This window comes from Arachis hypogaea, chromosome 19 (genome assembly GCF_003086295.3).
Source record: "Arachis hypogaea cultivar Tifrunner chromosome 19, arahy.Tifrunner.gnm2.J5K5, whole genome shotgun sequence".
Taxonomy (NCBI): domain Eukaryota; kingdom Viridiplantae; phylum Streptophyta; class Magnoliopsida; order Fabales; family Fabaceae; genus Arachis; species Arachis hypogaea.
In genome coordinates, this window is record NC_092054.1 from 7,345,755 (window position 1) to 7,358,841 (window position 13,087).

The 13,087-nt window shown below is 32.9% G+C and overlaps 1 protein-coding gene across 2 annotated transcripts; it reads left to right on the forward strand.

The window, feature by feature from the left end:
- The first annotated feature begins 2,346 nt into the window (after nucleotides 1–2,346).
- LOC112776452 (protein ROOT HAIR DEFECTIVE 3 homolog 1) lies at nucleotides 2,347–12,857 on the forward strand. Of its 2 annotated transcripts, none has more exons than XR_003189948.3 (20): nucleotides 2,347–2,758; nucleotides 3,652–3,876; nucleotides 4,066–4,132; nucleotides 4,223–4,328; nucleotides 4,837–4,907; nucleotides 5,010–5,073; nucleotides 5,161–5,226; nucleotides 5,317–5,364; nucleotides 5,453–5,521; nucleotides 5,627–5,683; nucleotides 6,277–6,435; nucleotides 6,788–6,856; nucleotides 7,789–7,880; nucleotides 8,459–8,537; nucleotides 8,756–8,921; nucleotides 9,474–9,565; nucleotides 10,386–10,755; nucleotides 10,844–11,014; nucleotides 11,263–11,364; nucleotides 12,288–12,857. XR_003189948.3 is itself a non-coding variant. In XM_025820619.3 (20 exons), exons 1-20 carry the CDS (start codon nucleotides 2,755–2,757, stop codon nucleotides 12,453–12,455), a joined length of 2,235 nt encoding a protein of 744 aa, XP_025676404.1. In that variant the 5' UTR covers nucleotides 2,347–2,754; the 3' UTR covers nucleotides 12,456–12,857. The 2 variants fall into 2 exon arrangements, 1 of the variants encoding a protein (XP_025676404.1); XM_025820619.3 differs by having other exon boundaries at nucleotides 10,386–10,745.
- Nucleotides 12,858–13,087: the final 230 nt, after the last annotated feature.

A 13,087-nucleotide genomic window follows, 5' to 3' on the forward strand; every position in this document is an offset into this window, starting at 1 on the left:
AGCAAAAATCACTAAATCCACATCTTAGCTAAATTTTACCTGCGAGCGAGTGGAAAGTTAGTACCCATCGGCAACGGTCTTATTGACGGCATTCGTATCGATGCCCATACAAGGAGCAACGGCATAAGACCATCAATGTCCTTGCAATCATACCTAGATGCCCGACATAAGGATCGATACATGTGTGCAAGGCAAGCTGAACTCCAACTAAACTTATGAATCTGAGAAAATTCAAGAAACAACGGCAAATACTTCCAGTGCACACTGATTGCAGACTTGTCACTAAATAACGTCGTTCCAAATAGACACATTATGTGACATTTTACATAACTTTCCCTACTTACTGGGTCAGTCAAATGTTAGCACCGCTTTAGGGTGCGAAACCATACTAGCTTGAGTTCGCTTCCTATGTGGTCGTTCGAGCCAGGAGCAATACTGAATTGGGTCATTCACTCGTTCTCTAACCCACTTATGCTGTGGTCAGTTGATCAAGTAACTGGCAAGCCGTAAGTTTGGAGTCCAAAAATTATGGCGACGTCCTCCAAGATAATCATGCACTCGCTGTGTAGAAGATGAAACGTGTGTGTCTCAGGCCGCTCCCTTTCAACTAGTGCGTCTATAGCTGGACCGTGAGACATGATCCTTCTAATATGAGATATATGATAGAACCCGCTCTCTCTAAGTTGTTCTTCCACCCTAACATCATATGAGTCTATTTGGTGTAAGTGTCTAGTGTGCAAATTTCTTGAACCCTAAAAACAAAAGTAATAACTAACCGTAGTCAATAACCAGAACTAGTCAATATTACTAAATTAATACTCAGTTTAGTAACAGATATAATTAATAATTATTAAAAATACAAATAATTTATAATTACTAATTGAATTATTAATTATTAAACACAATAGTAAACACAAAAATTACTTACATATATAGGATGTTAAAAATATTCTAATATATACTCGTCAGCACGTGTGATGTCACGCTTTTTTATTTTGTCTTAAACTCTACAATAAAAAAATATACTAACCGTTACTTATATTTTCCTTTTTTCTTTTTTACTGAAAATAATAATAATAATAATGATAACTCTTAATTTATTTACTAAACATATATCCTAAATATTAATAACTATCTTATTCCTATCTAAATCTGTTTCCATTATTTTTCAATATATATTGCACAAAAGCCTAAAATGAGTAAACATAGCTAAAATTTAATAACAATAATTCTGGTTTCAATAAATAATTAAAATAAAAAAACGTAACGATATATATATATATATATATATATATATATATATTAATAATTAATAATAATTCAGTTTTATTATTAAAAACTTCACGCACTACCCATATAAATTAACTAGAAATTTAAACTAATAAAAACAGAAACATCTAACATTTTATAAAAAAAAATTCTAAAAATAACCCATACTCATTAAATAATAATCAAGACTAATATATTTTAGTCAACTTTTAACTTAAAAACCTAAATCACTAAAAAATTACATCTTAATTAAATAATAATTCTGTTTTGAAATTAATTATTTTAAATAAAACTAAAATTATTAAATAATTATGTTTTCCTAATAAATTATTTAAAATATAACTAAAATTACTAAAAAGGTATGTTTTTCAAAAAAAAAAAAAACATAAAACAAAACTAAAATTCTAAAACGAACTGTTTTTCAAATAAATTATATAAAATAAACTAAAATTAATAAAATTTATGTTTTTTAAAAAAATTAATTAAACTAAACTAAAATTAAAAAAATATATACTAAGATCCAACTAATACTATACACTAGTCACAAAAAAAAAAAACTAATACTATACACTAACAACAATTTATCAACGCTAACAACTAATACTACTATACTACTATTATAACTATAACAAAGAAAACATATTTTTTAACTATTCCTAATCAACTAATAATTAATTTATTTATCTACTTAACAAAAAATTAATTTAAAAAAATTATATATTGTTTGTTTCTAGAATGTTTAGCTCAAAAGAATAGGATTAACGCTAACTAATTAATAATAAAATATTTAAAATACTAACATTTTTTTATTTTTGACTGTAAGTAAAATACTAATTTTTAATTGAAGAATATTAGAGAGTCAGTAATTTTTGTGATTTGTAGCTATTAAATAGTTATTAATAATAGTTTTAATTATATGAGATTAATATAAAATTTTATCTAATAACTCACTTTTTTTTTTATTGATTACATACTGGTCAAAATTTAACAAAATTATTGACGCTAAATTTTTTTTTTTTTAGTTTTGTATTTCGAACAGAATAGAATAATAGGGATGGAGACTCTCGAGTCCCGATTGAAGAAGAAAGAATGAAAGAAGAAAAGGATTGGTAATGGTTTCTTGGTTAACGTGTGGAAAGGGAGAGACTTGTCACGTGTCAATGATATACAACAAAACATCGGTAACGTTTTGGTCAATACGTCAGTGACGTTTTTGGCATAATGGCATCGACTTCTTCATCGCGGTATCTGACGGCTCCCATAGCGCCGTTAATCTCTCCTGATAAGTCATTTTAGTGGGTAATACCACCTTTCGTCCACTATTAAAAAAAAAAAAGTCAAGAACTTTATTTATCTTCGAATTATAGATGCCACGATGAATGGGTTCCTTTCCGAAGTCTTTGTACGGTCAACTCAGTTCTGTCACTTTACTAAGTAGCTCTCTCCACTCTCCAGTCTCCAACACAGAGAAAGAACAAAAGGAACATGAGTACGTTATTTTCAATTTCTGTTCCGTTATTATTTTGATCTTTGTATCTGATTCATGCATTATTCCAGCCATTCAATTACGATCGTTGATCAAATATCACGCAAACTTCTTTTTGATCGGTTTTCTTCCCAAGGCTGAATTAACATACTAGTTTTGTTTTATTAGCATCATCAATTCATCATTATTATTATTATTCACTTTAATTTCATGCCAACTAACTCTGATTATCTGCTTGGGTATTAAATTTTGAGAATTTGAGATTTGTTTAAGATAACTGGAGAAAAATCTCAGCTTTAGAGAAAATCCATAGAATTGTTGAGTATAGTGCTGCCGACTTTATTTAAGATAATCTCGTGAGACCCATCTGGATTGAAGGGCTTCCTTCAAGTTCAACAACTGAAGCGTAAAAATTAAAACTTGTAGTAGGGTTTATTTGTTTGTTTGTTTGTTGCTCAATTTATTTATTATTTATTGATATTGGCGTTGTTTGAATGAATGAAGTGGGGACCTTTTTAAGATGGGTCATGGGGGATGAGCTGAATGCCAATGGGGGGCATTTGCCATTTTTATTTTAGTAAATACTGCAATTTCTTCATTCTACTCTATAGATTATAGAACAATCTAAACGGTTAACAAAAATCTTCAGGCCATTGGTTTAGTATTATGTGATCTCATTATATTACATTGCATGCTTCTTTGAATAGCCGTACCAAATAGGGATTTTGCCAAATTCACTTCTATATTGATCCATGGATTAATTGGTCATATGATTTGTAGAAATGTCGCAAGCAACACTGAGAATATATTTGTATCGAGATGCTATGAATTGAACATTTTAGCAGTCTTTATCCCAGTTTTCTTTTCATGTTTTCTATTTTATTTTATTTTTTCAGGTGGATGGGGGGAATGGTCACTGGGGGATGAACTCTACTCTGCGGGGTCACCAGTACCCCTTTTTGCTGCTGGAGCATTGGCTTATCCATGTTATCCAACTCAGCTTATTGATGGAGATGGCAAATTCAATGTTGCTGATGCTGAAAACTTTGTTAAGGAGATGGAATTAGATAAATGTGGTCAATCGTATGCTGTAGTTTCTATCATGGGTCCCCAAAGTAGCGGTATGCTTTCTTGCCTCCCTCCACAATCCCATTTTGTTTTCGTAACTGTTTATTTATTTATTTAAAATATAAGTTAGTATAAACAAGTTTTAGTGTATTCTTTTGCATGTTATTTAATCTCATAACATGAGTGGAACCATATATAGTAAAGGTGTTTTTGATACTCATGCTCAATCAAACTTTGGGCAGGGAAGAGCACACTCTTAAATTCTTTGTTTGACACCGATTTCAAAGAAATGAATGCTGATGATGGAAGGCAAGTAGTTCTTGTAATCCCCATTCCCCGGCCATATACAAAGTTATTTGACAAGACTTACACCTGGTGTAAATATTTGCTTGTTTTTAGGTCTCGAACAACCAAAGGAATCTGGATTGCTAGGTGTGCAGGCATTGAGCCTTGCACACTTGTGTTGGATTTGGAGGGAACTGATGGAATGGAGCATGGAGAAGAGGTTCTTCTCTCTCTCTCTCTCTCTCTCTCTAAATGATGATTTTTAGTTGTTAATGTTTTATCTTACCTTATTTTTAATTCTGTTCTGGTGATTCAGAATATGTTGCCAATATCCAGAGCAGCATAACCATCTTACATTTAATATATTGGAAGTTCTTATGTATGTGTGGACATCAGGACATGAGTCCCCTATGACATTTTGGAGTTCCTACTTCCTATAACATTCATTTCCTTTTTTTCTTTCCGTGCATGTAATGTTCTTTTATCTACTTTTTGAGTAAAATGTTAGATTAATGGTTTTTCTATCTCGCTCTCTGAGTTTTGTGTGTTCATAGCAGAACAGAGTCCCATAATATTTCTAATGCTGCATTTGCACTCTGATAGGGAGCAGTTAATATTTAGAAATTTTGACTATTGTAACATGCGAGTTTGACATTGGTAAAAAAATATAACAAAGCTAAGGGTTAATAGTTCTGCTTTTCCTTGTACTGAAATTATCTTTATTGCAGGATGATACTTCATTCGAAAGTCAGAGTGCTCTTTTTGCTCTAGCGGTCTCAGATATAGTTCTTATAAACATGTGAGTTCCCTTTTTTGTTTAATTTTGAATAAATTGATAGTATAAAAACCTTTTAGACACTTAACCCATCATATTCTTCTTTGCTATGCAATGCTTGTGAAGGTGGTGCCATGACATTGGCCGCCACAATGCAGCGAATAGGCCACTTTTGAAAACTATCTTTCAGGTATAATTTGGAAGCTTATCAGCAACAAATAACTGACTTGAATCCTGAAAAGTAGTCATTTATTAAATTGTATGCTCATTTTTTCAGGTCAAGATGAAATTGTTTACTCCACGCAAAATAACATTGCTTTTTGTCATCCGCGATAAAACAAGGGTGCGTAAGAAAAATATTTTGAGGTAATTCAATTCTAAAGCAACTGTGCAATTTTTCCATAATATAACATGATGACCTTTCTTCTTATAGACACCATTTGAACGCTTAAAAGAGCTTTTGCTAACAGATATTGAGAAGGTAATCCAGTGATTTTACCTTCATATAACGTCACTGAATTGTTATATAATTTACATTGTCCTTTGTCAATTTACCCTTTTCTCTACAGATATGGGAAAGTTTTACTAAATCTAAACCAGACTCCCACAACGAGGCTGCACTAAGCGAATTTTTCAGTGTAAGCTCATCATTGCTAAACTTACTGAGCGTTTCTTGTTTTTAGCATAATCTATTGGCAGTTCATATTTCATAATAACTATTTGTTCTTGGAAACAAACTCCAGGTTGAGGTCGTTGCTCTTTCTAGTTATGAACATAAAGAAGAGCAATTTAAGTTGGAGGTATGAACTGTAGGCTAGCTCCTTGGGTTATTACTTTTTTTTTTTTACCAAAGATAGAAGACTCGAACCCGCAACCTCTTAATTGAGTATGGGGAGACTATGCCATTTGAGTTATAACTCATTGGCCTTGGGTTATTACTTGCTGATGGTTTTAAGTTGGCCATTATTAAGATATGTGGTTGAGTACACCTCATTTTTGCATAACTATTCCTACTGTTAATATAATTATTAAAAAAAATTACACATTAGGATAAGTATAATTATATCTTAAAATATATTAAATTCTATTAGTAGTCAAAATTACCCGCAACTGAGTAAATATATAGTCAATGTTTTTTCGATCATCACAATTATTTTTTTAAGTGTATTATTGGGAAAACTAGTTAATGTTATCTTGATAATGGAAATGGAAAACTATATCGAAACTGCAGTACTTTTTAAACTTGATAGATATATTAAACGAAGGGAGTAAGCGTGTAAGTTTTAAGATGTGTAGGAAAGTTGGATCATACAATTTGGTTATGTACTTTTGATTATCTCATATTTGATAATTTACATGACATTTCTGTTTCTTTGGATTATTTTCAATGTAGGTTGCGGGCTTGAGGCAACAAATCTGCCATTCAATAGTTCAAGATGAGCTTGCTCGGGACTTGTATGGAGTAGTTCATGCATCAGACTTTGCTTACAGTTCTCAGGAAATCTGGGAAAAGATTAAGGCAGACAAGGACCTCGACCTTCCTTCTCATAAGGTAAACCTCAGTTGGATTTAGAGTAAATCTACATTATGGTTCCTAACATATTTTAACATATTACTCACAAAAATTTCAAATGCTTATACTTTAATCCTCCAAAAAAAAGAGGTTGCTCCATGGCACATCGATCTTCATTGTATATATTATTGAAAACAGTACTGAATTAATCTTCAGTCAGACATAACATGAAATTTAACAAATGAAGGTTAACAAAATTATATTAGCTCTCGAGATAAAAAATTTTAGCAAATTTTCTTTCAGGGACTTTTCTGTTAAATCTTTATTATTTCAACAACCAAAGTGTATACTATCTTTTGTATTAATCTGTTGTCGCTTGATCAAATTGTAGGTTATGGTTGCTACTGTTCGATGTGAAAAAATTGCCAGGGAGAAATATGAGAATTTAGCTGCAAAGGAGGTATTAGGAGTACTTGAAAAAAAGGAGATTCTTATTTGACTGAATTAATTAATTGATTTTATTCAATATACAAACATATACATACATAAAGACGTAAGTGCTACCATTGTTTAAGGATCATAATTATGAAGTTAATCTATTGCCAATATCCTTGATATATGAACCTAATTAATTCTAATATGTTAGGGACTTCGGTATTATGGAGTGCCCGAAACCCCACGTAGTATGAGATACTTGATGTTGTATTTAAGGAGAGTGGTTCTTCCTTTTTAATAGCTAGTTTTTAAGGTGTAATTATCTGTTGTCCTTAGGTATTTAACAATGTTACACTGTCAGATTTAGTTGCAAGACTCCCCCGCCTCAGAAAGAGATACCCTTATGAGTAGGAAAGTTGAAATGGTGCCAAATGTAGAATCATTGCGTCAAGTGGTTTGGACATGTTTAGTGAAAACCTTTAGTTATTCTGAGAGAGACTTAAGAAGGGAGAGTAGATCAGATGAAGAGTAGTTCTATAATTGGAAGTAAAGGGAGACTTAAAAAAAACCATAGCCAAATTAGTCAAAGAGATTTCAATATTAATGGTTTAAAGTTTAAACATGAAGCTATAGGATCATTTGATTTATGCTTATGTAGCTGATACAACCTAATCAGACAGGTCTTAGTTATCGTTGTTGTTGCTAGTGTATTGATAAAGTGTCAGAACTAAGTGGCATTCCAAATATGCTAAAGGTATAATGTGACATCCCACATGTGCGGAAGGTGACACATTGTCATGAATGTGTAATGTTTGCCTCTAAGAAAGCAGAGAACATATCAACAAAAGATTAAGCAATAAACATCCGAAAATGAAATAAAATAATTTTGGTTATAAACTCCCAATATTATTTCTGCATTTGTAAATACTAATGCTAGGGAAGTTTCTTTCGAATCAGGAATGGCATCAATTGGAAGAGGATATGAATCGCAGAACCACTCCTGAATTTGTGAATAGGCTCAGTTTACAAATTGATACTTGTTTGTCAGAGTGAGTATAAGTCATTTTTCTTGACAGCATAACATTAGTGGCTCAATCATTGGATGTCGCATAAAGAACCTATACTATACTGTAAGCTTTTGGCTAATTCTAGTAGTTTTTTGACATATATGTCATTCTTTGATCCTAGTCTTCATGAGAGTAGAGCATTGAATTTCTTGTTCTTTATCTTTGCCCCCCTACATGAAAGAATATGTTTTGGTATCGAATTTTGCTTAAGTAGGTGCTAGCAGTGGCAATGGTTTTGATTGTTCTATGTGTTGGAAAAAGATGGGTTCATATTTTTCTCCCAATTTCATTCTGCAGTCCTGCAATGTGGCAGTTTCATGTGCAACAAATATGTAATCCTAAGCTTTTTAGGTTCCTTATGCAATCTCTATAGAAACAACTTTGAATTGTGTTGTGATTTTATTGTTGTGGTTTTTTGTGTGCTATCTTAGTGTATGCAAATGCAGTATCTTTAAAACAGTTGTCTCAAGTTTTGAGTGCCTATATCGCATGTTGAAATATCGTGTAAAAGTTAGTTGCGATTCAGGTTGAAGGGATATTGACATATTGTTTTCATCTAGGTATGATGCTGAAACCACTTACTATGATGAAGGTTCAAGATCTATATACCGAAATCAACTTAAAGAAAAATTGTTGCAGGTACATTATTTTAATTTTCTTGCAATTATACTAGTTCAACCTTTTCTTTTTCGTCATTGTCAATTAACTGATGATTGTTGAAAGAGAAATAGATATGGGTGATATATTAATGATTATTGAATAAGTCACAATTTAAATTTTTGGATTGTTGGCCACTGCATTTTGTTTATAATTAAGTCCCGACTCATGAAGTTCATAATGTCCCTTTGATTGGTCAGCTTTTTGAACCAGCATTGGTATCTGCATTGGAGCATATAGGATCTACAATTTTGAACGAGTTCAAGCACACATTTCAAACATCATTGAATCAAGGGGAGGATTTTTATGCAGCTGCTAGTAGTTGCATTGAGTCTTGTTTGTCTAACTTCGACAAAGCCTGTCCAGGTACATTATATATATAAACAAAAGGGAGTCTTGGAACAACAGTTGAGTTGTCTCCGTGCGACCTCAAGGTCACAGGTTCAAGCCGTGAAAATGGCCACTGATGTAATTATCAGGTTAGGCTGTGTACATTACACGCTCTAGGTGCGGCCCTTCCCCGGACCCTGTGTTAACGCGGGATGCTTGTGCACCGAACTATCCTTTTTTTATCCTATGCAAATATCTAACTGGTACATTTAAAAATCAATATATCTAGACATTAATGTATCCAGATAGATATATTGATTTTTCAATGTATCAAATTAGCGAAAGCCAATAAGCCATATTTATTTTCAAATGGAGTGAGTATTTGTTAGACAACAATAAATTGAAATAAAGGGTTGCTAGCTTTTCTGCTGTTCAATTATTTAAGTAGGTGTTGGAGTAAAGGGTTGCTAGCTTTTAGTACTGTTTAATATGTTAAATTTTATAAATCTTTCCGAATTTAGCTTTTGAAATTTCATGTAATTATGATCTCAAGTGAGTTGCAGACTTAAATACATTAACCTTGCACAGATGTTGTCATTGAAATGTCAAATAAGCACAAAATTGGAGTAAGGAAGAAATTGCAGTGTGATATTGTCTCAGTACTTACTTCATCGTGTAAGGTATTGATGAATCATGTCTTGTGTTCCCTGCCTCCCTGAGAGACTATCTTCAAGCTCAGTATTTAGTTATATATGTTCATGGAAGAAAAATCACACTCAGTTTCAAATTCTTATTATGGTTTGGAAGTTGAAACTTCGCATAAGTAATAAGAGTCATCTAAGTGTAAGGGTTAGGTTGATAAAAATATCATTGACACTTACTTTCAAATAATAATGACATATCAAAAGTAAACAAAAAAAAACGAGTTTTTTTTATGCCAGTTGGTTTGTTTCTATGGTTGAAAGACTACCTTTTTATAATGGAATTGTTATTTGTATAACCGTTTTCGAAATATGAGAAGAGATTTTTTTTTTTTGTTAGATAGTGATTAGTAGTTTAGATGATGCGTTAATGGAGAATAATTGATAGGTGCTTTACATTTATTACTCTCCATTCTCTATATATATTGATCTTTTCTATTTTAACAAAATAACAATCTATACAAGTAATATATTAATTATTATCTTTCTCTCTATTGTCTAGTTACTCCAATATTTCTGCTGAGTAATCATGAATCTTAAGTTTTAACAACCGTTTAAAGTTTCTACTAGACAAACTTTAGTACGTAAGTCGGAAAATTAACTTGTAACTTCAAAACAAAAGGTTGATAACTTCTACAACAGTTTGTAACTTCTGAAAAACTTGAAAAAAGGCCATGTTGGGAGAGAAAATGAGTGGGACCCACATCATAATTTTAAAGCATGGGATAACTTTGGCTTGTTTAAACTTTATATATCATTGCTATTCTTAGAAGGTTTTCTGATGGTAGTGCCACTGCAGGAAAAACTAAAAGAAGCTTTGTCTGGATCCATTGAAAAAGAACTCTCTGATGGAGATATTATAGATCCTTGGCGATCAATAAGGGAAGTTCTCAGGAATAAGATGGAATCAACTGTTTCCCAATTAATTACACCACTTACTCAACTTGGTATGGATGGATGCACAAGGAAGAAAATGATTGAGAGTTTAGAGGATTATGCAAGGGGTGTTGTAGAAGAAAAGGTTAGGAATGAAGCTAAGAATGTCCTGATGCGAATGAAGATGTGTTTTGAAAGAAGGTTTGAGATGCATAGGCAGATTAACCTTCTTTGCATAGGCAAAGATGACATTCCAACCGCCGCGAAGTCTGCTCGCCGTTGTGTATGATGTGGTCAATTTTTCATGAATAATATTTCTTTGGCTGTTGAATCCATGTTGTATTCTTGTATGTTCTTAACCAAAGTCTTAATCCTATGCAGGCTTTGATATTGCTATCTACTCTGGCTGCAATTCGTCTGGATGATGATGATACCGATGACATTAAGGAAAAATTAGAAGCTGAATTATTGAATTCATCAAGCACTGCTACCAAAGAAAGCAGCAGCGCAAAGTTTGATCCACTGTGGCTAGCTGCTGACAGTTGGGAACAGGTTCGTTTTATTGTTGCTTGATTCTATTCGATGGGATATCAAATTTTGCACTTATTCTAGTGGATGAGTGATCTTATCATCTGAAGGCCCTAGAATGATTTTATCTAGTGCTGACATATGCCCTGATCAAAGCATATTTTAGTTCCCAAGTATTGTTTCAAGTTTTTTGCATAGTTTTAATACTATGGCATGGCAAGATTTTGCATCTTTGGTATGGATTACCCATTGTGGCCAAGTTTTCTATGTAGATTCCATCCTGTCGAACATTGATTGGACCTCGTTCATGCAAAAAGGTGTTGGATCAATTCATGCAAGAAACGGAGATCATTATCTCGAAGGCAGTTGAACAGGTTTGTACTGTGTTTCATATCTTTCTAAAGATATAATAAGGGAAAGTCTATCTAGAGAATATTAATTTCGGGTCATCTCTGAAAATATGATGCTTCACGGTGTCATGTAATTGTTAATATCTTTTAGTGCCTATTCATTTAACAATGATCTATGGTGCCCTATTTCGTCACTGGAGAAACATCACCATGACAATCTTTCAACCACCACTGCCACCACCACTCAAATTGTATCAGTGATGATGATGATCTTTATCATGTTACCAACTCGTGAACTCCCCTACTATTGAGAGAATTCATGAACCACTTTGGGGAGGAGTTAGAGACTTAGAGCATTACTATGCAAATGAATTTTTTATATTTTAAGCATTGACACCATATATATCCACCATGAAGGAATTCAGATTCTAATTTACCCTTCTAAGACTCTACTAATGTATTCACTTGAGTCCAACAACCTCAAGGTAACCTTTACCCCCCTTTGGCTGTTAAAATTACAGATTTAGACAAATTGCTACAACTTCATTGGGATTAAATTCTATGGGTTGTGAGTGATACACATTAGAGTTTGATTATACAATCTAGTACTCACTTGGTACTACAAATTGTAGTATAAGAGTGTCTTTCTGTGGTACACTATATTGTAACTATTTTAATATAGTGGATTTTTTCGGAGTGTTGGCACGTGGTTTTTTGCCTGTTCATTAAGAGGAATTTTTCATGTTAAAGTATTGGTGTTACTCTCTCTCTTCCATGACCTATTTTGTTGGCATATTAATCCTGTCAGTCTCCACTTCAATTTTTGGTTTGCTGTACACATGAAGATGTGAACAAAGATGTGTTCGTGGAAATAGCAACCTAAATTTATATGTTGGTCCTTGACAAGGATTTATTACTGATTCTTATTTTATTGACATTATTTTCAGGGTGGCTCCACATGGTCATCATTTTTTAAACGTTTTAACGGTGACTCAAAATGGTCCACATTTGCCTCGGTATGTTTGTCCTTTGCCGGAGGTGCTGCGATGAATAAATTGGGTAGTGAGGCATTACTCTCACTGTTGGCGGCAGTGCTTGCGAAAAGGGCCAAGTGAAAGCCCTAAGCCTTTTAAGCTAGAGAAAGTTGGATACCCAAACAAAACCATCTTTGTATTGAGCACTCCTTAAGCTTTGATACCATAATATTCGAGTTCAGAAGATTCTAGTGTGTGAGACAGATTATGAAATTGATTGTGTTATGTTTAAATTAACTCATGAAGTACACTGCAACTGCAGAATATATAGTGTGGGTGCAGGGGCAGTTAGGTAACTCTACCCTAGAGGTGGTTAGAGTTTGTTCAGATGATCTTGTCTTGCCTTGAAGGATGAGCAGTTAGACAACTCATCAGGGGCTTGGTTTAGTTAACTGCATTTAAATATTGTCCTATTGTCATGAGGGTTTCTGTATACTGGAGACAAAGAAAAAATGCAATATCTTCTTTTTTTTTTTCCCATAACATTTTAGATTAAAGCTTAATGCAATAAAACAACACGACTTATGATTTTTGATATTTGACATATAAAAGAGTTACAGGATTAACAACTGAATTCATTCACGACCTTAAATTATGCACTTAGCTTACCTAATAGGGTCAGATTCAGACTTAATCATGAAATCATAATTTAGCTTTCAAGAAATTCTTGTATCTTTGCTCTCTCGTGTTATATGAATACAAACCACACTACT

Excerpts from the sequence above, each read along its gene's own strand:
- LOC112776452 (XM_025820619.3), top strand. Across the intron at positions 4,908-5,009 it reads GATATAGTTCTTATAAACAT|GTGGTGCCATGACATTGGCC; the intron begins GTGAGTTCCCTT and ends ATGCTTGTGAAG. Across the intron at positions 10,746-10,843 it reads CGAAGTCTGCTCGCCGTTGT|GCTTTGATATTGCTATCTAC; the intron begins GTATGATGTGGT and ends AATCCTATGCAG.